This window comes from Indicator indicator, chromosome 29 (genome assembly GCF_027791375.1).
Source record: "Indicator indicator isolate 239-I01 chromosome 29, UM_Iind_1.1, whole genome shotgun sequence".
NCBI lineage: Eukaryota > Metazoa > Chordata > Aves > Piciformes > Indicatoridae > Indicator > Indicator indicator.
The window spans coordinates 7,549,441-7,574,943 of NC_072038.1; the positions used below are offsets into that span (position 1 = coordinate 7,549,441).

At 42.4% G+C, this 25,503-nt stretch overlaps 1 protein-coding gene across 2 annotated transcripts in view; it reads left to right on the plus strand.

Moving 5' to 3' along the window:
• The window catches only part of RPTOR (regulatory associated protein of MTOR complex 1), a 167,296-nt gene that overhangs the window by 3,626 nt on the left and 138,167 nt on the right, over positions 1-25,503 (plus strand). For both annotated transcript variants that reach the window (XM_054393726.1, XM_054393727.1), the window contains exons 2-3: positions 9,727-9,829; positions 14,166-14,248. In XM_054393726.1, the coding sequence (XP_054249701.1) occupies positions 9,727-9,829; positions 14,166-14,248 (186 nt within the window). The remainder of the gene's footprint in view (positions 1-9,726; positions 9,830-14,165; positions 14,249-25,503) is intronic.

Below are 25,503 nucleotides of genomic sequence, written 5' to 3' on the forward strand. Positions count from 1 at the left end.
TACACAGTTAGGTTAGTATGAAAAAGCAGATTAAAGCAGGAGCAGAGACAGATTGACTTAATTCAGACAAGAAGAGTTTAGCTGCCTGTGTGGTAAATGTTCCCTGTGTTAAAGGTAAGTAATTAAATACAGTAGGATTTGTGTTTGTGTGCCTCATTTCAGCTTCAAATAGAGGTTTCAATCTAAGGACACTTTCCAGGCACTCTCCTAACAGTTGTGGCTTGGCAACTGCTGGCTCTTAGAGTGCTGGAGGCTCATTGTCCCCCTCTTGTCTTAAGTCCAGCTTAGTGTGTTTCTTGTGAGCTGCAATGAGGCAGCAGGAATCTTGGAGGGAGAGGGTGGGACTTTGTGTTCTGGCAGCATAGCACCTCTGCTATGAGGACAGGCTGAGGGAGCTGGGGTTGTTCAGCCTAGAGAAACTCCGAGAGGGACCTTAGAGCTGCCTTTCAGTACCTGAAGGCATTCTACAGGAAGGCTGGAGAGGGACTTTTCGTGAGGGTGTCTAGCAATAGGACAAGGGGGAATATTTAGAAGCTGAGGGAGAGTAGGTTTAGCCTGGATCTTACGAAGAAGTTCTTCAGTATGTGGGTAGTGAGACTCTGGAATAGGTTGCCTGGAGAGGTTGTGGATGACTGCTCCCATGGTGGGTTTAAGGCCAGGTTGGATGAGGTCTTAATCAGCCAAGTTTCAGTTGAGAGGCATCCTTGCCCATGGCAGGAGGTTGGAGTAGATGATCTCTAAGATCCCTTCCAGCCTAAGCCATTATAGGATTCTATGATCTTAAATGTTTGTTTCCTGTTTGCTTGTGCATCATCATTGACTATCAACTGTGTTCATGTTCAGGAAACTCAACCCAGTAAGAAGTCTGGGATCCAACCCAGATGTTCCATAGTTTCTGTTCTTTCCCTGGTACTAAGATAAACTCCTAGGAGGACCCACTTGGAGCACTTTGATGCTGTAGCATGGCCCTGAGAATGGGTGCTAGCAAGAATCTCTCTCTCTGCTAGGTCAGGGGTTGAAATCCATCTTAGTTCAATAGTTACTAGAAGTGGCAATTGCTGTCCAGTGAGCTGTGTGAATTGAGTGGTGGCAGAGGGCACCTGCTGCTTTACAAATGTCTTTAAAAACAAACCCAAGCCCTCAGCTTCTCCCTGAACTGAAGCACCTGCTGTAAGTAATGAGCACTGTCATTTGAGTTATAGATTTATGTCTTCTCTTACCCAGAGTAAAGATTATTTGGAGTTCAGATGGTTGGGTATTGATTGGATAGAGCTGGGAAGCTTGCGCTCTATCTACCACTGTCTACAAATGTTTTTGTGTCTAAGCAGAGAGAGGACTTTGATTAACAGCCCTGAAGAGTGCAACTGGTCACATGTTTTGAAAGACAAAGATCTTCTCTTTGTACACCAGAAGGAATCAGTGACATCTTCAACTTCGTCCTATGACATTTCTCACTTCAGCTGAGATCTAGGGGATGTCAAATGAACACCCTTAGCAAGTGGAATGACAGAAAAGAACTCTCTGTCACATAAGCACTGGACAGTTACTGCAAATTGCATGCTTTAATTAATAAAGCTCACTGTATGAGGCTTTACCTCTAATCTCTCAAGCACGGCAAGTGTTGGCAAGCACTGGTGGGACCCTGGGGCTGGATGGTAGTGGCTGCTTCTCTGGAAGCTCTTGTGGTGAGAGCTGTGAAAGTGCTGTTCTGCTGACATCCACCACTTCTTCATTTTGTTATTGTGTGTTTTGATAGTCGAGAGGCTAAGGGTTATGTGAGTATTTTAGGGATGCTTTGTTAATGCTTCTCTGGTTCTTACATTTCTTTTCTCAGCCTTTGTGCAGGTAGAGGCAGTCAAGGGCAGCAGGCTTCCTTGGAGTTTCATTTTTGTTTGTCTCCATGGGTTATGTAGGTTTCCTGGGAAGTTTAGGGGATTTGGTTGTGCTTTTCTCTTTGAGATGTTTTTTTAATTGGCTTGCTGCTGTGCTGATCTTCTACCCTTGAACGTTTCCAGAGGTGACTGTTAGCATAGTACGGCCATGGATAACGGAGGGAGTTATTGATTGTTCTGTGTCTCATAGCTTTAACTGGCACTGCCAAGTAAATCTGATAAACCCAAGATGTTTGTCTTGCTCTTCTATTCTTTTATAAAGAATGTACTGTAGGTGCCTCTCTCAGTAAATTGCCTCACGAAATACTTAACAAAACCAGGTTAGGTTTGTGTTTATGACATTCTGTAGTACAAGGCTGTGATGTGCATACAATAGGGGACAGATGGGCTCAGGACCAGCAGAGTTCCTTTTTACCTTTTTGTCCCAGTGGTTCTATCTCACCAGTGTTCTTACTTCTGTATTTGTATGTATTTATTCTTGCTGTGTTGTGGCAGGGTGGTGTACAGCTGGAGTAGCTCTTGTTGAGTAGGGGATGAGTGTGGCAGTGTAGTTAGTGCTGTATCCTGCAGAGCAGAGGGAAGGAGCTGTGCTCAGAAGTGTGCAAAACAGACCATGGTGTAAGTGATGATTTGAGTCATTCCATCCCCCTCTGTGCAGCCTGCAGTCCGGGTGAGCTCCACTCCCAGCTGTCTCTCTGCTTGGCTACCCTGTGGTCTGACAAAGCCTCAAGAAGCAGGTTTTCTCAGAGGAGCTTCATTGTCTTCCTCAGTGACTCCTCCTTCCTCTTCATGGCACATCAGCAGTAAAAAAATGTAAAGGTCTTGAAGCGATCAGGTGGCTGAGCTTTATGAGGCAGGGGGATATTGTTATGTACCTTATGACTTTTAAATACAACTGAACATCTCCATCTTTGTTCTTGGCACTTCAGCTGAAATTAGAGGCTTGATCTTGTCCTTACCATTTTCTCCTCTTTGCTCCTGTAAGCTCAGGAAACTCCTATTTTAAATACTTCAGTTTAGCTAAGTTTGCTGCAGCTCAGAGATTCCCCTTAAAGGGTACAGGGATCAAATGTATGTTCTGTAGCCTGTGTTACTGACTTGTTAGAGATCTAAAAGTGTCTTCCAGGAATACCTTGAAATACTAGTTTGTAAGGAAGATCTGGAGATGAGGAAGTAAGTCAGTGCATGGGAAGATGGACACCTTTTTAAAGCTAGTGCTAGACAGGAGTGGGAACGTGGTGCAGTGATGAAAAGAAGCCTGTACAGAATGCAAAGCAGATCCAGAGTGGTGCTGAGGTGAGAAGCAAGCCATTGTCACAGATCAAATGAGGGATGACTTCTAGGAAATGTCTCTTTGTTGATTCTTTTGCATATTGTATGAAGAAAGCAAAGATCATAGAAGCAAAATATTTGCTTCCTGTTTTTTGTTTGTTTGGATGTTTTGTTTGGTTGGGTTTTTTTTTCCCAGTTATTTTAAAGTAATGATTGGCAGGGAAAACACCACTTTGGTTAACTGCATCTAAGCAGTGGTTTAAAGGCAATGTTTTGATGTTTTGCTGTGACAGGGTGAATCAACCTACTTGGCTTTGTAGATTTACATCTTTAAGAGCAGTTCTGTCATGCAGGGTTACCTTTGATCTCTGAGGGCACCTTCCACAGCCGAGGTTGCCAGGCCATAGCATGTGAGCTGACGTCACCCCCTTGTCAGATAGAGAAGATGCACGCAGCTCTCAGAGCAAGTAAATGGAAGGTGGATATCTATGTCTCTATCTATCTGTATCTTGGGTATTGATTGACAGTATCAATTCATCCACGAGCATAAGAAATGCTTATAAAGTAAATAGTGCAGCCAGCAGTTAAAAGTCTGTTTTCTGAGGAGCTGCCTTAGCAGTGCTGACTGCTCTTGACCTTTATGTAGTAGCTGCATTCTGTGGGTAAGCGAACATGTTGGACATAATAAACCTCTGAAGAAAATTCTCTGTGTTAGTTTGGGATGCAGAGGTTAGAAAAGGAAAACAAACTCCAAGGAGGAGCTGATGTAGGAATCTGGTGTATGCTGTCACTACAGTCACAGCAAGAACCGACCTTTTGGGCTCCAGATGGCTGAAGACCACCTGCAGAGACGTTGAATCATTAATGTTAACTTGAAGGATTTCTTTGCATCCTACTATTTTTATCGCTGTAGAGAAGCACGCTGAGATTTTCCCCCCCCATAACTATTTACTTATCTTAAACCTTATAAAACCAAACTTCCTTGAAACTGGAAATTCCTCCTTTTTAGATGTTTTACCTTGCAGGTGAGCTGAAGTGGACTGGCACATCTCTCTTCTTTTGGTATTCAGCTTGCCAAAGGGAAGATCCATTAACACTCCCAGCAGCACTTGGTTCTCCATCATCTTGCACAGTGTGGTGTGAACTGAGCATAGAAAGGTACCAAATTAGAGCTTCATGGTGTGACTGCTCAATGGGCAATGCATCAAACAGACACCCCCCCCCCTTTCTGCAGCAAGGGTCTGTCTTCCTTCTGCCTGTTCCCCAGGTAGAGAGAAGTCGTGGGGGGATATGTTCTGAGTCACACTCTTCAGAAACCTTTCTTTGCTTTTGTGTATGGTTGTGTGATCGAGTGGACCAGGAAGGTCAAGGTTTTGTCTGCCCCTTCAACGTTTTCAGCCTTTTCACAGCTGATTTGCAAACTTGTTCCTCAGTGGTGTGTTTTGTGCCTGAGCCCTGGCATGTTGTGCTTGATGCCTGTGCCGTTAGAGAGCACCTGGACCAAGTGTTGCCACTCCTCACCTGTCAGTCAGGAACCTGAAATGGGAAGTTGGCAGAGAGTTCAGGATGCCCTTCTCCTCCTGTGGTTGATCTGCCATGAATTAGAATGGGTTTGGTTAGTAGGTCGAGGGAAGTTCTTCTCCCCCTCTGCTCTGCCCTGGTGAGGCCACATCTGGAATACTGTGTCCAGTTCTGGGCCCCCCAGTTCAAGAAGGACCTCAGGGAACTGCCTCAAAGAGTCCAGGGCAGAGCCACAAATATGATGCAGTGGAACATCTCCCTTCTGAGGAAAGGCTGAGGGAGCTGGGGCTCTTTAGCTTGGAGGAGACTAAGAGGTGACCTCTTTCATGTTGATGAAGATGTGAAGGGTGAGTGTCAGGAGAATGGAGCCAGGCTCTGCTCAGTGATGTTTAATGATAGGACAAGGGGCAACAGGTAGAAACTGGAGCATGAGAGGTTACATGTGGACATAAGGAAAAAATGTTTTCATTGTGAGGGTTACAGAGCCCTGGAACAGGCTGCCCAGAGAGGTTATGGAGTCTCCTTCTCTGGAAACATTCAAAACCTTCCTGGATGTGTTTCTATGTGACCTGCCCTAGGTGATCCTGCTCTGGCAGGGGGGTTGGACTCAATCTTTTGAGGTCCCTTCCAACCCCTAACATTCTGTGATGCTTTGTGAAATGTATATGAAGAAAAGTGCCCTAAAAAAGCCTTTAGGAAGGAAATGACCATACTGAACAAGCAGCATGGAGCCTGCTGGCTAGTGAGAATTCCCATATAAGGATTTCTCAGTCTGGAAATCTGTCCCAGTATTTGTATTCAGTGGTGGTAAGCTCACCCTCAGCTCTATAAAATAATGTGGCTCTATATATTTTATGTTTAATGCTGACTTAATCTTGTGTTTGTGTGAACTCACAGAAGCAATTTTGACTTATTAGCATAAACTTGGGCAGGTTTCTAACGGCTGAGTGTTCATCTGGGTAATGTTTAAACAGAGATTTTTCAGCTTGGAAATTGCAGTGTGGAAAGAAAATATTGATGGGCTTTAAAATGCCTGCTCTGAAAAATTAGGTGAGGGTCTTACCAGAGAATGGAAAAGTCCTCCTGAATGGATTGACTGAGTTGTTCTTGGTGTCACTTCAACCAGAAGGTAAAACAGTTCTATGACTCTTTGCTTAGGTGCTAACCTCATTCTTACTTAGGCTGTAGCAAATCTTTAGCAGCTGATGAGGTGACATGGGGTGTCTCAGTTGCATTCTGGGCTAGAACACAATATCCAGTAGGACAAGTTGTCTTTCTATGATGGGTCAGGTTTGCAATCAAAACCATTCCTCTGAAGGCAATGTAATGTTTCTTCTGTATGAAAGTACCTGCAGAAATTGCTCTGATTTTTGTTTTGAGATACCTGTGGGTGACGTTACTCTCTCATCTGCAAATCTCTTTTGTCTCAAAATTAAGCAGCAAATAAACATACTTTGCAAGTTCTCTGATCTTCAGTATAACATCTAGATTTTAATGTCAAATGCTTCAATAAACCTCTTTTGAGTACACACAGAATTACCTTTGCTCACTCCCATTTCTGATGGGGTTGGGCTTTAAATTCTATACCATTAATTCTCAGGAAGACAGGACAAGGAACAACAAGTACAAGCTAGAACACAGGAGGTTCTACCTCCAAACAAGGAGATACTTTTTCATGGTGAGAGTGATGGAGACCTGGAACAGGCTGCCCAGAGAGGTTGTGGAGTCTTCTTCTCTGGAGACTTTCAAAACCTGCCTGGATATGTTCCTGTGTGAGAGGCCCTGGATGCTTTGACAGGGGGCTTGGGCTCAATGATCTCTGGAGGTCCCTTCCAACCCTGACATTGTGTGATTCTGTGAAGAACTTTTTTTGACCAAATGGATTATTGCAATTTAACTATTTCAGGTTCTCACCTAGAGTTAGTAATAATTTTAAATTTGATGCACTATAAAGTTGTGAATTGTATCCAGTTTTTAATTTCATTTTTTTTATCTAGGAATCACATCTCATAGAGAAGAGCCCACAGTAAAAGTTTCTGTGGTGTGGCTCTTGGGATATTGGGATATTGGTTTTCATAAATGCTTGCAAAATAGTCTTCCATTTCATTTTTTAATTCTAATAAAAATCCATTGCAATGTGTTCTGGTGGATATATTCTTGAAATGTAGGAAAGAAAATTTCCACTGTCTTACTGACAGATGAGAATGTCCTAGTACTTGGTGTATTTAGAAGCTTTAAATATGTTATGAAGTTTCTGGTGGAATGTTCCAAAAAGAGTTTAGAAATGTGAAAAGGGTTTTTTTTTTTTTTTTTTTTTTCCCAGTTGCTTGGGCTCCAGGTTTGCTTTTGATCTGTAATAATTCAGCAGTGTGCTCATGCAGCCCTGGGCTGCATAAAGAGGAGTGTGGCCCACAGGGCAAGAGAGGGGATTCTGCCCCTTTGTTCTGCTCTTGTGAGGCCCCACCTCTAATACTGCCTCCAGTTTGGTGTCCCCAACATAAGAAGGACACAGAGCTGTTGGAGTGAGTCCAGAGGAAGCCACAAAGATGATCCAAGGGCTGGAGCACCTCTGCTATGAGGACAGGCTGAGGGAGCTGGGGTTGATCAGCCTGGAGAAGAGAAAACTCCAGGGGGAGCTGCCTTTCAGTACCTGAAGGGGTCCTACAGGAAGACTGAAGAGGGACTTCTCCTAAGGGTGTCTAGCAACAGGACAAGGGGGAATGCTTAGAAGCTGAGGAAGAGCAGGTTTAGACTGGATCTTAAGAAGAAGTTCTTCAGTACGAGGGTGGTGAGACTCTGGAACAGGCTGCTCAGGGAGGTTGTGGATGCCTCCTCTCTGGGGCTGTTCAAGGCCAGATTGGATGAGACCTTGAGCAGCAGTTTAAGTTGAGAGTCATCCCTGCCCATGACAGGGAGGTTGGAGTAGATGATCTCTAAGGTCTCTTCCAACCTAAGGCATTCTATGATAGATGGGTGTTGAGGTAGAACACCAGAGGGGAGTGTCAGAGAGCTGTAATTCATCCTGAAGATGTGCTCTTTATTAGCAGAACAAATAGTGGTGAGGTGTAATCCTTTCCATCCTCTGTGGGGAGGCAGGCAGAGGGGAAATAACCCTATTTGTCTTTGGGATCAGCTAAACTGTTACTGTTCATTACTCCTTGGCTGGCTGTTTTCAAGGAGAAATTTTTATTTAAAACACTCAACTTGGGAATAGAAAATAAATACCAGCCTGTTCAACATAAGTCACAGATCAGACATTACCAGTAAAATACTGAAAAATAGGTTGGTATTAGACCACAAATGGGAAACAATAAATAAATGAGGCAGAAAAGGTTGTTTGACAGGGTACTTTCTCTTGAAAGAAAGATTGGTGTCTTTCCACTTCCAATAAGTTACTTTTCCTGTAATTTTATTTGTTTCCTTCTTGTTTTTCAGTGCATTCTTGGCAGCGTGTGATCACTTCTGGGGTGCTGGTGCTCTAACATACTTTTTTTTTTTTTTTGCTTGCTTTCTCCCCCCTCCCCTCTTTTTTTTTTTTTTTTTTTTTTGCTTGCTTTCTTTTCCCCTTGTTTTGCTTGCTTTCTTTTTCCCTTTTCATCAAGTCCATCCCCCCGGCAAAGCAGGGCCACTTAGGGCAGGTCACACAGGAACGTGTCCAGGCAGAGGACCAAACTGTGTCTTGCAGCTGATCCTGTTTGCCAGTTACTGTACTTTGTCTCTGTTGCCCTTATATTTTCTAGAGGACTCTTTTTGTGTGCTTAATGCTAAACTTCAGCTGTGGACCCTTTCCTCTGTGTGCTCCTTTGGGAAGCCTGTGGAATGCCAGTGAGGGAATCCCTGTTCAGAGTCTTGCTTTCATTTGTATTCTGCATCGTTCTGCTTCCTCCTTGTTAACCCACAGGGCTGAGGAACTCCTACATGATTGCAGGGTTTTGTTAGCAAGAGCATAGATTGGGATGAAGCTGTTAATCAGATTTCTTGCTAAATTTTCTCTCCCAAATTCCCCACTTTAGACAGGGAGTGAGCAGATGCTGCAGAGTTCCCGTCCCGATGTAGAGTCTGTCCCCATGTCTTGGTGTGAACAGTGTCTCTCTGCTCCAGCTTCTCATTTCTTTATAAATCATACATGTCTGTGGCTCTGTTTTTTTTTTCTGCAAGTGTGAAGTTCAGATTTTTTTTTTTTCTTTCTGCCAGCTGCTCTGAGTTCCAGTCAGCACCCTGGGGAGACAGAGGTTTGGGTGGCCTTGCTTCACACAAGCAAGGGGGTGCTGAGCACTTGATGAAGTACTTTTGTTTCCCGTCTCTAGTTTAGGTATTGGGCTGAGGGAGTTCAGGAACGACCATAAAGATGTGGAATACTGATTCCAAGCAATGCTTTTACCTAGCCATAGCTCTTAGCCATTGGTTTAATGAAGCTTTTTTCTGTGTCCATGGTGCCCCCTGTAGCTACAGGAGCAGGGCTGAGCCTGGTCAGTTCTGCAGGGCTGGTACTGGAGCAGCACCTCCAGGCAGCCCAGAAGGGATGAGTTCCTCTACAAAAGGGCATTCCAGGATAACTAACATGAAGAAAACAAGAACAAAAATGGACTGAATGTTTTGTTACAATTTAGTTGGTCGCTGGGGTGTTTTTCCCTTGTAATGCTTTTAGTTTTAGTATTAGAGAGAACGTTCTATGTTATAATATTGATCAGGGACCAAGAACAGCTCATTCTCATGTTTTATAAATGTATTTCAGTTGGACACTGACTAATTTAAGATGGGTAGCAGAAGTCCACTGTTATCCATTTCCATGCACTGTGAAAGAAGAATGGACTCTGGAAATAATAACAAAAATAGTAACAGAAAGTCCAAGTGCTGTTCTATTTTAAAAGAAGGACAAATTTAATCAGCCATGGCCTGCTTAAAATAGTCTGAGTTAAAGAGCAGATAACAAAGGTTTATTAAAACCCTTCAAAAGTTATAGTAGTGGTAAAATTCCAGCACAAGAGAAAATTGATTTTGTTTCTACACTAAGTAAGCATTTTACTGCCTGTCTTTGCAGATGAAGACTGTTAGTGTTGCCTTAGTTTTGTGCCTGAATGTCGGTGTGGACCCTCCTGATGTGGTGAAAACAACTCCCTGTGCCCGACTGGAGTGTTGGATCGGTAAGTCTTGAGAAATTCCAAGCTCCAGCTAGGGAAACATCATAAGAAGGACATAGAACTCTTGGAGCAAGTCCAGAGGAGGGCCACAAAGACGATCCAAGTGCTGGAGCACCTCTGCTGTGAGGATAGGCTGAGGGAGCTGGGGTTATTCAGCATGAAGAAGAGAAGACTCTGGGGGCACCTTAGAGCTGCCTTCCAATACCTGAAGGAATCCTACAGGAAAGCTGGAGAGGGGCTTTTCATGAGGGTGTCTAGCAACAGGACAAGGGGGAATGGTTTGATGCTGAGGGAGAGTAGGTTTGGACTGGACCTTGGGAAGAAGTTCTTCAGTACAAGGATGGTGAGACTCTGGAATAGGTTGGATGGTGAGGTTGTGGATGCCCCCTCCCAGGGTGGGTTCAAGGCCAGGGTGGATAAGGCCTTAAGCAGCCAAGTGTAGTTGAAAGGTGTCACTGCCCATGGTGGGGAGTTTGGAGTAGATGATCTCTAAGGTCCCTTCCAACCTAAGCCATTCTATGATACAGAGTGATCTTGAAATGGTGTGATTCCCAAACTGGGGTGAACAGGAGGAAATCTGACATCTAGTCTCACTCTAAGAGGTAATTAAGAGACCAGCAGTACCTGCTACCCTAGGTCACCTTTCCTACTATCTCTAAAATGAGATAAGGAATGTTAAGGAGCTGCTTAGCTTTCTTTTAATTGTTGTGGATATATAAATACCTGAGGAAACCTCTGAGCAGTTACATCTTTGGAGGACTATGATCTGCAGAGGTTTAAAATTACCCTGCCTCATGCAGCACAAGTTTGTGTGAAATGTGTGGACTTCACTGCATGTTGAGGTGACTGCTCTGGGGCTATTTTAATTTGGGTCATGAATTCAAAACACCTGGAATTACTTGCAAGGATGTCTTGCCAGCAGATCACATACCTGGGCTTGCTACTTGGATGCAGTGTTGGACTAAATTTCCAGGGTGGTTTTTTTTTTTTTATTATTGAGATGAGACAAATCTGAAGTAATATTAGAAGGAAATACTTTGTATAAGAGAGCTTTCAAGACAGATTTGGCATTTATCTAGCAACTGAAAGTGTTCAGTCTTCAGCAAGTACCATGCAGAACACTCTAATCCTAAACCCTGAGGTTTGTGATAAGCTGCAATAATCATTGCACAAACTGAAATGCTTTAAAAACTTTCAGAACATCTCATTTCTAACCTTGCTGTACCTCCTTTATGAATCAGAGCATCTCATTTTTTTCCCCAACCTAAAAATGCTGATGACTTTAACGCAGTTAAAAAGCCATGAGTATGCACTAACAAATACATCTGTTCAGTGGAGAGAACAGCTCTGATTTCTCATTGATACATGAGTAGAGAGCTAGGAGAATGAGCAGCTTTGCAGTGTCATTAAAATAAAGTTATTAGTGACTATCATCAACAAAGAAAATTTTGAATGCAGCTTTTTAATTAAATTTTTAATGTTTGTGTATACACAAGTGCTCATTTCCATTTCTTGCCAACTTTAACTTTCTGAAAATGGTAATTGCAAAAATATCTGCTGGGTTTTTTTCTCTATGTCAATTTCAAGGGAAGCTACTGGTGTGTACTGTGGAAACATAATGGCTTTGCCAGTTGTGCAAGGCAGTGTGGAAATCATTTTGGTGCAATTGCTGCTGTTGACAACTGAGCTGAGATCATAGAATCATAGAGTGGTTTAGGTTGGAAGGGACTTCAGAGATCATCTACTCCAACCTCTCTGCCATGGGCAGGGATGACTCTCAACTAGACTTGGTTGCTAAAGGCCTCATCCAACCTGGCCCTGAACACTTCCAGGCAGGGGCATCAACAACCTCCCTAGGCAATCTCTTCCAGTGTCTCACCCCCCTCATACTGAAGAACTTCTTCCTAAGATCCAGTCTAAACTTACTGTCATTCATCTTAAAACTATTCCCCCTTGTCCTGTCACTAGACATCCTTAAGAAAACTCCCTCTCCAGCTTTCCTGCAGGTACCCTTCAGGTACTGGAAGGCAGCTCTCATGTCACCAGCTTGTGAACTCAGGTAACAAATGACCATCACAGTCTCAGAAAAAAGCTGCAGTTCTCACTGTGCCTTCCACATGCACCCTTAGAACATCTGAAGTGCTTTGTCTGTCTCCAGAATTAAGCCTTGGCTGACATCTCTGCTGTGCTGTCAAGCTGGCACCATTTGCAGCACAGAGAGCATCATGCCATTGTTAGCCCCATGGTATCTTGGCCTTGTGTCTGCAGCCAACTCAGCCTTACATATACACCCATCAAGGGAGGCCAAAAGCTCATGTAATGACTGTGGTGACATGAACTATACTGAGGTAAATAATTGGCTTCCATTGTCTGGCTCCTGGAATGGCACCAGTGGGCTTTGTTTTTGTGTAAGGAGTATTGCTAATAGTGCTCATTGCTCTGAACGTGCTCCAGAGCCCACAAACTGCATTCCTCAGCTGCCAAAGGGCATGTGAAGTATTTTTCCTTTCTTTTTCTGAAGTTCAGTTTGGGCCTTTTGAAGGACTCAAACAAAAATATAAAATATCTGTTGTGTTGATATTTTGGTGGTTTTTTTTGTTTCCTTGTTTTTTTAACTGGAGTGGTAGTAATAACTTATTAACTAACAAAAGCTGTTACCAGGCAGTCTGAATACTTCTGGGGCATCACCATCCAGCTTCTCAAGGGTATCACCTCAAAACTTGCCTTAAATAGGGAGGAGGCCATTGCAGTTTGGAACAGCAAAGCCTGCTGTGGTGTATCAAGACATTTCTAGAAGGTGTCAGTGGATGCTGCAGCTGAAGACTCCATTCTGGGGAATGGGCACTCAGCTGGTGCTGGTTCCATCCTGGAGATGGCTCTGTTGAGGCTCCTGGAGCTAGGGTTGTAGCCCAGCCCACGGCAGCAGGCAGGCTGCTTGAACTCTGGAGTGGACAATTTGCTGCTAGTTGTGTGTGGTTTGGAAAAGTGTAGGTGTACCTGAGGGGTACATCTAGTACCAGGACCTGAAAGGGCAGCTACAGGAAAGCTGAGCAGGGACTATTTACAAGGGCTTGTGGTGATGGGATGAGGGGAGATTTAGACTGGAGCTTAGGAAGAAATTCTTTACAGTGAGGGTGGTGAGACACTGGAAGAGGTTGCCCAGGGAACTTGTGGATGCCCTGTCCCTGGAGATGTTCAAGGCCAGACTGGATGAGGCCTTGAGCAAGCTGGGCTAGTGGAAGGTGTCCCTGCCCATGGCAGAGGGGTTGAAACTGGGTGATCTTTAAGGTCCCTTCCAACCCAAACCATTCTAGGATTCTGTGTATACTTTATGGATACTTGTGTTACCATCCATCTTTCTGCAAAAGAACAGTAAAGTTTAAATCAGATCAGAGCTTTTATTTGCTTAAGAAAAAGAACTCATAAAACCCTGCTGTCATCCTACTACATTAGATTTTTTTGTTTCTAACAGCAGAAGGTGAAGTATTTGTAAAGATTGGGAAAAAAAAAAAAAACAACCCCAAACAAAAAACAACCATCCCAGAACTTGTCTGATTTGGTCAAATGCTTGTGAAATTATTTCTATCAAGCTGCTGGTTCTTTTGGAAACTTGTTAATGGTTTTAATTAGATGGCCGTGGCTTCTGAATGAAGCACATCAGGCAAAATTGCATTTGGATGGATGGATGGTGGTAATTATCTAGTGATCAAATTGACTTCTTAGAAATTACCAGTGGCATATCAGCTCTGAAGCAGTAAGCAATGGAAAGGAATGAAGCAGGATTTTGCATTCATCAAGGGGAAAAATGCTTATAATTGTCATTATTTTCTGTAGAAACCTCCTCTTTGAGTATTAAAAGAAAAAAATTTAATGCCTCTGTTGCCTTTCAGAACAAAATTGTATTTGTTATGTTGGTAGAGAGAAATCTTCCAAAGTTGACAGTCTTTAATGGTGTTTCATTTGTACTTGAGTGAAGAATTTGGGGATATAAATTTTGGGTATTGCACCCAAATAAATTCCATGAAGAATGTAATATTTGTGAACTGGAAATTGAATGTGTGAAAGGAACCTGCATTAAAATGTCATTAAATGATCTTTCCTGCAAGCAGAACACTGAAGAGGGAAAGTGTGAAGAGATTTTGCTTTTCTTCTTCTGCAGAGGGGTGGTGGTGGCCTTGCAGCCTTTTGTCTCCCAGGTTGTAGATCAGGGTTTTACAGGTTTACATAAGGAGTAGCTAAAGGTTTAAAATGCACACAGAGCTGGAAATAATTTCTGCTTCTTTTCAAGCTGAGTGGTTCAGTTGTGGTCAACGATACTCATCTGTGTTATATTTTCTAGATCCTCTGTCAATGGGTCCTCAAAAAGCTCTGGAAACCATTGGTGCAAATTTACAGAAGCAGTATGAAAATTGGCAGCCAAGAGTAAGTATTCTTTGAGCTTCCCTTTTGCAGCTATAGATATGATACTGCTCTGTGATAACATTCAATGCAGACTGAAAACTGAGATGTGTGTCTGTGAGGAGGGGCAGTGGGCTTGCAGCATTTGATCCTTCCTTCCTTCATCCATCAGTGGGAATAAACTCTTGAAGCTGTCACACTTGATAGCTTTCTAGCTGATGCCCCCCTTGGCTAAGCTTCCTTTCATCACCTCTTGGGTATTTGTTTAAAGTACAAAGTCCTGCAGTGATTTTTTTTTTATTATTATTATTTGTATTCTTCTGACTTTATTGTATTTTTGAGATGCTCTGACGTTTTTCATTCCAAGTTTGTAGTTTCTTCTGGTGTAGAAATGTGTTTGGCCTCAGCTGGTTCAAAACTGTGGCCCAGTGCTGGATTTATCCTTTGGAACAAAAGAAGGATGTACAGTGTAGCTAAGGAAGGTGTTTGGGTTTGTTGTTAAACATAATTTCAGAACTTTGGTAACTGCTGATTGTAATTTCAGCATAGTGTGTGTTTGTGGTATTGAAAATGAATGTTTTGGAGAGCTCTAACACAGAGCAGGAGCTAGGGAGACATGCAAGCAACTGGGCTGATTATTTCCTGTTCTGTAACACCTCACTCACACAGGGGAAGTGTTTTGCTCCTGGATATTTCAATGTCCACAGTTTCATGTTTCTCAGGAAATAAGCTTCAAGTACTTTGCAGGCTGTAGGGTTTTCCAAATAGCTACAACCCCCAAACTAGAATCATCCTGACTGTTAATATTCCCCAGTATGTTCATGTCCTTATCTGTATGCTCTAGGCAGTTTGGGTCAAAATATTCCTCTAAGAAGTACCAGGATTATTGACTACTAAATCATAAATTTATCATTATAAGCATGTCATGTGTAATCCAAGCAGCAATGGGGACTTCCCTGAATGAACCTTCTTCTAGATTTGCTTTAATGTTCTTTTTATTCCTTACCTGTGGCATGCATGCTAACCCAGTTGTCTTTTCTTTTTAAGGAGACATTGTTTCTTCTCTTCCTTTTGTTGCATTCCTATTCCATTCAGTAATAATAATGATGTATGCTTTTTGTCAGCACCAGCACTATATTTTCTGTTTCTGACATTGCCACTACCTTACTTAGTGTATAAATAATCTACCCAGCATCTCTGTGATGTCTCTTGGTACATAGCTTGGTACAAAGTGTGGTCTGCTGTTGGGAAAGTTGCGTAGGACAGCTGGCTGAGAAGTCCTTTGTGTTAGCAATGCCCTGAGGTATTTTTAACCAGTCCTCCTATTTAAACTGTGATGAGTTGCAATACTTGACTTGTTTCTTTTTGATTTGTAAAATCGGTAAAGAATAGATTGTTGTTGCTGATGATTTATTCAGATCTTGAACCTCAAAACTTCTGAGCATCCCCATTCCTACAGGGAGATGCAGAACTTGGAGTTTTTTTGGTCCTTTTTTCCCCCCAAAGTCTCTGTGAAGCACCTTCAGAAAGAGACAGCTAGCTTTGAGATTCTTTGCAGTAGCAAAGATAAACTTTTCTTTTGCCAGGCATTGCTGAGAATATTATTCACTGAACAAAGGGTTGTTGGGGGGTGTGTTGCTAAAGGCTGCTGGTGAGGTAGTTTGTTGTATGCATTCCAAGTCCCTCTTCTACTTTTAAATTCAAACTGGAAATAATGGAAATAACATTATATTCAGAGCCATTTGAATGTAAATACAGCTTGTACTGGTTCCTTACCTCTTGCCTTTGTGTGATACTTCCCTGCTCCCTTAATCGGGGTTGACTGACTAGAACCAAGTTTATCATTCAGTAAAATCTGAATATATTACCTGAAGGAGACTCAACTGCTTATAGTGGTGAAATGTTTCCATTACTAAATCTGTGGATAATTGCCAGTGTGATTGCTGTTTCCTTTGTAAATATGTTTCCACAAGAAGCACTTTTCTTGAAGCATGTCTGGTATCTATTTACGACGAGAGAATTTTCTTGTGTGGTTTTTCCTTGATACGTTGACAGTTCCTTTTAATCTCGCTCTAGCAGCCTAAGAATTTGGCAGAAAATTCAAATGGTGTCTGAAATCAAACAGGAGAGCAAAACATCTTGATGCAAAGGTGAAATCAACCCTTTTTCTCTGCTCTTTAGTGACAGAGTCCATATTACTGAGGAGTGAGGGACAGGCATCTAGAAGCAGCAGGTGTAGCCTGTGTGGGCTGACCTCACGCTGCCTTGTAGAGTTTGCACAAAACATGAGGCAATTACTGAGCTCAGATGTTTGTGTGCAAGGTGCCTGCTTCTTAACAGTAAATCACAGCCCTTTGAAACATTGCAAAGCTAAACACGTAGAGGTTTATTGCACTCTACAGGGCTCTTGAGTTTTCTGCAGTAATAAAGAGAAGTTGATGTGCCATCTGCAATAAAACAAAAGGAACATTATTGAATTTCCTAGACCTTTCATATAAATACTAATCCATCTAGTTTTGTCTGTTTCTTGGTGGTTTGGAATGGTTGAAGAATTGATGGAAGACAGACAATTTTGGGGAAAACCAGGCAGTCTGAACAAAAGACCAAATCATGAGTAGCCAACATTACTAGACTGTCACTGGGGGGTCTTTCCACTAGGAAATCCTTGTCCTTGGCATCTGCCTGTGAATGCACAAGTGCTGATAAATGGATGTGTCAGTAAGAAAGGCTGTGTGGAAAGCCCTGTGACATCACTGCTGGTGCAGTCTCTGATTGCTTGCAACTGTAGGATGTTCACACACACTCCTGGCTTTTTGTTAAATACAAATAGCTTAGGTGAAAAAGCCTTAAAAAGGGCTAAGCATGAAAGTTCTTTGTTTCTGGAAGCTCCCAGGCTGCACAGCTGCTGCGTATTTCCTTCCAGGTCTTATTGAGCCCCTTTCTAAATAATTTATCAGCTTGCCATTGCTTGAACTATTTCTTCTGATTAAATTTAAGACTTTGCTTTATTGTTGTGTAGCTACATAAATTTGTGTGCTGTGGGAGTAAAAAAAAAAAAAAAACAAAAAACCGAAACCACTTCAGCTGTTATTTCATCTGCAAAACACTCTAGTTAAACAATACTCAGTCATTTCATTGCAACCCTCAAATGAAAATTTTACTGGGGGAAGAGAGTAGCAGCTGACAGAGCTGTGAGCTTTATCTGTCTTCATAAAGAATTTTCAGAGCAAGTCAGAGTTCTTGCAATTCAGTGTAAAGTGAAAAAGCAGAAAGAGGCGGGGGAAAAAAAGCAGTTCTTCACTAATATTACCCTGGGTTATGGGTTTGGAGATGAGTTGGGCATGGAAGGGGTTAAACCTGAGGGTAATCTGGAAAGCAGGCTCAATTACAGGGGATAAAAGGGGTTGCTTAAGCAGCTGAGAAGGAATGGAGAAAAGGGTAGTGAAAGTTAAGAGCATAGGACCCCATAATGCCTGACCTGATGGGAGGGGGGAAAGCTTCCCCAGACTGGGCTTCTGGCCAGAGTTTGGGGTGTTTGTGGTGCAGTGGATTAGGGAGTGCCTGGTGCAGCAGAGCAGAACTGGCACTCCCTGGTCCCAAGGCCTGGATTAAAGAGTGTGGCAGTCAGGAGAACTATGACAAAGGAGAGCCTTTAGCTGAAGTGGCACATTATATCACTTTAATTGCCCAGAATAAAATACTTTGAATTTCTGTTGGAGATTCTTCATGTGCTCTGTATTTAAAGTATTTAGATAAGGAATTGATCACACTGAACGGGTATTTCTCTGCTTCTGATCTTCATTGATTACCCTGTGCAGAATACTGCCCGTGTTGGGTGCAGCGATGTAGTAAGTGACCAGCCAGAGCACTCCTTGCCTTCTGCTGGCAGGAAGTAGCAAATATTTTCCCTGCTGATGGGGATGCAAATGTAGTTTTCTTGGCAGCATTGCCCCTTGTGCCATTTGAAAGGCAGGAACTCTCCTCAGCTTAAAAGTCAACAGACTTCGTTTGAAAATAGGAATAATAGACTGTGAATGCCGAGTGCTGCTGCAGCAGGGTGGGTTATAGAGATGCAGTAGCTCATGGGGATTTTTATAAGCAGAAGTTACTGTTACTTAAGGCCCAGTTCACATCCATTTACCAGCAGAGCCTTGGACTTGGGTTCTTTGCTGTAACATCCTGCAGAGCTGTAGCAGAGAGGATCAAGGTGTCACTCATGCCTCTGCTGCTCCTCTGCACAGCACAGCTGCTTCTTTTGCTGTGGACTGCTTTGAGAGAACATAGCATGGCCTAGGCAGGAAGAGACCTTAGAGATCATCTAATCCAACATCTTTTCCTACATCCTGCTGGCTGGAGTCATCTGACCTGGGCTACGTTACCTTTGTATGCAAAGCACCAGTGAGTCCCTGTAAAGTGGTCATGGTGTGTGGTGGTATACAGAGTGCTATGAGATGAGGTTGATCTGTGGTTGTTGGCTTCTTTCTTGGAAGGTTGCTGGACTCTTTTGAGTTGTTGTGTCCTTTCCCCTTGTCATCATGGGCATCTCATTACTTGGCATCTCACCTTCCCTACGCAATCAAGTTTCCTTTATTTCATTCCCATGGATGTACCTTTGAGAATGGGGCTGTGTAGCCAAAGGCAGAGCTGTAGGTTGAATGATGCCCAGCTTCCATATCTCAGGATCTGGAATGAGGTAGTTTGGAGCATTTGCTTATTCAAGTTGTATGAAATTAGAGAATTGTTTTCTTTTTTGTTGGCTGTGGCTTTTGACCAGCTTCTTCCTTTAACTCTAAACTGATCAGAAATCCCAACAGACTTTTTCTTTCTTCTTCTCAGTTCCTGCAATAATTTTTTTTGTTGCTACTGTTGTGATTTCTTCTAGTTCCAATGAATCCCAATGGCACTTCTACAGTAGGTGCTTTTTGCAGCACTGTTCTTTTTCTAACAGAAGTTTTCCCTATCCTCCTACTGGAAGGTCAAAAATTGCTGTTCATAACTCTTCCTGAGTAGAGGTGAGGTTAGGAAAGCCGTATCAGAGACACTTACAGTCCTCCATTGTTCATGAGGTCAATCACACTATTGATTTTTCTAATTCAGGTGCTATGTTGTTGTGTCCCTTTTCCTTCTCTCCACTTCCTTTTTTTTTTTTTTTTTTTTTTTTTTTTTTTGGCTAAGACAACTTCACTGTTTGGATTGTCTGATGGGATTAGTTGTGTTTCATTGTAGCTCCACCTGGATGGACATCCTTGGAGTGAAGGAAAGCTATAAGCTATGAAGGGAGATGAAAATCCCAGATGGGGAAAGGGATCCAGAAAGCAAAATTAAATAAACTCTTAGAAAGCCTTTGGGAAGGGTGGCTTGAAAGCACGTTTTGGTATTTGAGATTGCTTTCATCTGTAGCATCCCTAGTCACTGAGGGTGCTGTGCTAATGGTGGTGTGGACACTGTCACACAGCAGTTTTGTGTCTGTTCCAAGGGCAATTCTCTTTTGAATGGTCCATTACTTACATTAGTGTCACTTATTAAGAGACAGGCAGTAGCATATCTGAACTCATTAGTCTGGCAGATCCAGTCATGTTTTAGGTCTTTCCAGCCCATTTAATTTACGTGGTTGTACCCATTTTTTACGCTCAGTTCAAAGAGGTGACATAATTGAGGAGGAGTGGCTGAGCAATCTTGTGCTGAAGTGGGCCTGAGGGAACTGAGAGACTTGGTCCTGATCCCAAGTAGACATATTTGTGCCTTTATGTGTAGCAGCAGCAGAAATGCTGGTGAAGGCAGGCAGCTAGCTGAACTATGGCTTTATATGATCTTTTCCCCTAGGCTGTTGGTGCCAGATTGAGAGTCCCAGCAGTGTGTCCCCCATTGTGCCTATCTATGCAGGTTTTTAAATAAAGGGGGTTCCTATTTTTTTCCTCTCCAGTATGATACGTTGTGTGATGCCTCTTGCAGCTTGCATCCTCCAGAGAGTGATGGTCTCTGAGGAGGTGTCTCATACAATCCAGACAGATGATATTTTTCGTGGCAAACCTTCAAGGAAACATTGATGCTTTCCTGATCAAACGAGGCTGCTGCTTGCTCTCTCTTCTAGTCTGCTTCCCAACAGTTTTCTCTTAATTTCAAAGGAAGTACAGCCAAGATAACTTGAAACAGATAATTTAAAGCCTCTACCTTTTTGTTCATGTTTTCTGTTGTCAGTGCTGTTGTTTCCCTCATTAGTTATCTGTGGGCTTTGATACAGTTTCTGAGGTTTCATTCCTTGTGTTGCTTCCTTCTGCCTAATTAATTGGTAAGTTGCCTGCTGCACATCAAAGGTTGAGCATTTCCTAAAGAGTAACTACTTAAGCATGAAAACTAATTGAACACATGACCTAATTATTGGTCTCTCTGTGAGTCATAACTTTCCTTTATTTCTGTAGGGTTTTTCTTTTAAAACAACAGCAAATACTAATTGCTCCTGCAAAAGAGATTCTGTAGAATTCCAAAGGGGAAAATGTAAAATGGAAAAAACTTGTACTTGGGCTCCCTGCTTTGCAGATGTAGGACCATGTAACAAAAAGTGAAGAAGGCGGGGGGGGAAAGTCATTGTGACCTTGTTTAACAAAACTAGACTTTCCTAAGAGGACTGTGTTTGTTGGGTTTTATATCCCAACAGCCTCTTGATTTGGCAGCTATTTCAGGCTCTGCAAAATTTTGCTGTATCAATCCTTTGCTGCCTTGTTAAAGATCAACTCTCTTCAGCACAAACCAGCTTTTTTTTTTTTTTTTTGTTTCAAGACAAAAAAAAAAAAAAAAGGAGATAAAACTCTGGCATAGAAGAGAGGTCAACCAGGATAATTGCTAAAAGCAGTTATTCACATTCTCACTCCACATGAAGAGTTGTTGTGGTACCATTTGGGTCTGACTGTTAGCCATATGCTCTATTTGCAACATACCCCTCTAGAACTGGTAGGTTGGCCAGAAAACCATAAATTGTAAATGTGGTAAATAATGACAACCACTTTTTTTCCCCCCCCCCCCCCCCCCCCTCTCTTTTCCTGCTTTCTCTTTCTGGAGAAACTTAGGGCAAATGAAACAGTTTTCCTTTTGGTAGTTGCCTGTCAGTGGTTTGCAACCCATCCACTTGGTCATCCACAGCACAGCTTGGCAGGGGACAGCACGCAAGACCACAGTCTCGATTTGAACCCCGGGTCTCAATTTGAACCATCAACAAAGATATATTGCCTTGAAGCTACTCTATTTTTATTTTTGTGTGTGTGTGTGCTGAAAAATCTGAACTGGGCCACCTATTTTCTTCTGCAGCCGGGGCACTAAGCACTGGGAGGGTGTCATGATGAACGGCTGTGCAGATTTTAGTGTCTTAAACCAACACATAGGTTCCCTGGAGTTTTGTAGCCTGGATTGTAGCAGTGAATCTGGAGGTGCTGCTGATGTACCTAAAAAAAATCTCCCATAGCAATAACCAAAGGATCTGGGAGTAGGCTGTGCAAGTGGAAAGCTCCCTACTGTGATTCTGGGGCTTGGGCTAGGTGGAATGCATGTTTTAATTCTTCTGCTAGGGAGAAAAAACTAAGCTGATAAATCTTTAATACACTACAAAAAACAAAGTGGAAACTGAAATTGCAGCAGTAATGTACTTAATACTGATGTCTCTGAAATTCTTATGGAAAAATGAGGCACAAAAAAAGTAAAAAAAGGTAGTTCCAGGCATGAACTGCTGTGAAGAAGCATGTTCAGAAGCTGTAAAGACAAGTAAGTGGCATTAAGCTGTTTTGTGAACTGAACTGTTCATGCATTGCAGATCAGCAGTGATCTGGCATTCTGGAACTAAGTCAACAAACCTTCAAAATCAGTTTAGTGGGAAAATCCTCTGGGTCTTGCCATCTTGCTGAAAGCCTGGAACACTGCAGGCAGGAGTGACCTTGAATGAAGGAGATGGGGCAAAGGGGGAAGGTATTGCAGAAGTCTGGAAAACCAGGTCTGAACCACAGTGAAAAAGAAGATTTAACTTGTAAGCAAACAAAATTTCTTCCCGCTTTATCAGGAGAGGGATGCAGTAATGTGATTGCTTAGGGTGGTGTGTCTCTGAAAAGTGACAGCCTTCAAAATCACTGAACTGCTCTAAGCAGCTGCTGGATGATGATGTCTCAGGTGTGCTCTCTCTGGGAAGCAGACCTGCATCACTGCAGAACAGAGACTCCAGAACACCCCACCTCTATTTCTGCACATTTTAAACAGCTCTTTTGGAAAATGCAGAGAGTGACCTGGTAAAATCTCCCAGATGCATGTTCAGTGAGGCCTGCTTGGCTGGGAAGCTGCTAAGGGCATGAGGCCACCAAGAACCTGATTCTTATTTTGCCTAACTGTGCTCCTCTCCCTTACACACTTCATCATTTGCAGAAGCAATGAGCTCCTTTGCCAAGGTGGAGCTTCCCCAGATTGCCTCTGAAATGCTTTTCCTTTGCATTATCACCCAGCATCTGAACTGCTATTGATCTAGAAATCCTCTATTTGAACGCAGTTGTTCAGTGACTGTGCTTTCTCTGTTATTTCCCTCTGTTTTGTTTTGCATTTTGTCATCAAAATGAGGCCAGAGTTGGCAGACAAGCAAGATTTGTGTGTTCTTTCTAGTGTATTTTCACATGCCCATTGTACTCTTAATGTCAGTTTGTCCAAAGATGTGAAGAAAGACCCTGTTATTAGAAAGGCTTCTTGAAAGAGATAATCAGATCTGAGCAGGCAGAGCTGCTTAATGTTTTTCTGTAATTACCACCCAGCCTTCTGTGTGACCTATTTAAAAATACCTTGTCTTTGTGTTTGTGGAGAGTGGGGTAGCACTGGCAACAAGAGGCAGGCAGGAGCCTTCTGCAGATCCACTGGCATCGACTGTGGGCTCTTTATCTAGGAAATGCCACCAGGTGCCCACTGCATGAGGATTCAGTCACTGCACATGGGACTATGTTAGACAACTGAACCTGCTTCCTGAATGGACATGGAGTTTTGGACAGAACTTCAGAGCCTTAACAAAGAAAACTATTTACAGTTTCATTTCTATTTCTGCTCATCTCTAAGGCAGAATGAGAAAAACCTGAAATACTTTGGGTTTAAGATCCATATGAAAGGAGTTAACAAAGCATAAAGCTCAGAATGGTTGGGTTTCCTTCTCCTGACTTATTAAGCTGTTTGTTAATCTGAATATTGCTTCACTGAAATACTTTGCAATCAGAGAAAAACTTTGAAATTGCTAATTAATTATTTAGTATTGAAAAGATTAACTTCTTCTCCTAGCATGAACACAGGATAGTAGAACCTCCTGTTGAGAACAGTGCACTTTGACTAGAATTGATTATAAAGACAACCAGTTTGAGGATTCACTTATACTCCAGATTATGGTCATGCAGTCTAAACCTGGCTCCAGGTAATGGATAAGTTTGTGTTTAAGAAACAAGAAGGTTCAGAGCCTGAAACTTCAAAGAGCTCTTAAAATAGAGGTTATCAAGCAGGAGTAGTGCTAAAATGACACTATTGCTTAGGAGTCAAGTTATTTGACTAAGCAGGTTTTAAAACGATGTCCTAGAGTGTACTTAAAATCCTGTTAGAGCATTTTGTGATGTGACCCATCAGAGGCATCAAACTGTCATCAGTCAAAGGATCAGGTTCTATGAGGATATGAGGAGCAGATTGAAGGGTTTGGTTCTTTTTTTTTTTTTTTTTTTTCTACATTTCTCTTTGTTTAAGAATAAAAATTATTTACACAGCTATCTGAGAACATTCATCTTACTGGAACAGGCTGGGAAGGATTCTTAGCATACAGGTTAAGCTTCTGATAAATCTTGGAGCAAACTTGCAGTGTGTAGCAGCTTGTAAGTGCTGAGAAACTCCTGTCTCTTGAATGTGTTGTAGCAGATACTGAAGGTTAGTGGTCTTAAATTTTTTTTGGTTTTGTCTTCCCTGTCAACATCAGTTCTGAGGAAGAGACTGCTCAAAGGTATTTTTGGGGAAGTATTATTGAATAAGGAATCCATACAATGAAGATTCGGTGCTTTGGAATTCATTTCACATTGGACTTTAAAAGCAAGGTCAAAGACTCTGCAGAGGAAATGTGAAGTCACTACACTGCTGACTACAGCCAAGTGTAGTTCCACCCTTCTAGCTTAGCTCTAGTAATGCATTTTTGTCCCAGACATCTTGCAGATTAAGCTGTTTAAGTCTTGGGCTGCTTATGAATATATTAGCATGGAGGAGATTGAGATGGATTTTTAAAATGCAACCAAATATCTACAGAGGACTTGCCTAAGACTGGCAGGAGTCTTCCTCGTGCCTTCCTTTAGCATTCAGGCTTAAGTATTTGCGAGTTATAGTACATCTGAACAGTAGTTAATACTTTTCCAGTTAGCAATAACTGATAATTTTCCCAGAAGCATTTTTTTCATGGTCTGCATTAGTCACTTTAAGCTGTTGCTTGTAGCATCAATTTGGGATGTCCAGCATACTCCCTTGTACTTAAATATGCAGGGTTTATTATCTTTGATTAATCCCATGAATTTACATCAGGGTGATTTAATGTGCTCACAACCTCAAATTAAAACACCTAAAAGGTGTTTTAAAAACAAAAATTAAAAAGCCCTGCAGCCTGTAGCTAGGGCTCAGAATAATTTGTGTTTGCATGCTGGCGTCTCAGCCAAGAGTTATTGTGGTCATACCAGCTTGGGTTTACAGGCGATTGAATTTATGATCGATTGATAGCAGGGCTAAATTGAAATAACTTGGTACATTGCTGAATTGATCTCTGAAGTTAGCACCTAAGAGGCTCCTGCAGCTGTTTACTCCTCTGCTGCCCGTGTTTTGCAGTCTGATGACCTGGTGCAGCACTTGGTGTTTGCAGGCGTAAGGAACTGAGCAGCAAGGCTGCATCGGTGCAAATGTTGTGAGGTGCAGAAAACCCTCTGTGAGCCTGCAGGCTGCCTGCCAAGGCCTGCGCCAGGCAGAGCTTGCCAGGTACTTCAGGACGAAGTTGTCATACCACAGTCCTCACAGCAAACTGGCAGTGACTACAAGGTCATGTGCTGCCAGTACAGCAGTTCTGTCTTACTAAAATTTTGCTGCTGCTTGCTTTGTTTGGGTTGGATGTGGAGAACAGTGGCACAAGTTAGAGCACATTGCTTTTGGATATCAGATACCCTGTAGAGAAAATGCTCCAGATTTATTACGTTTTACAGGCCACTGTTACATACAGCTTCTGTATTTTTTTTCTCCTGCCAGATGAATCCTAGGCCATT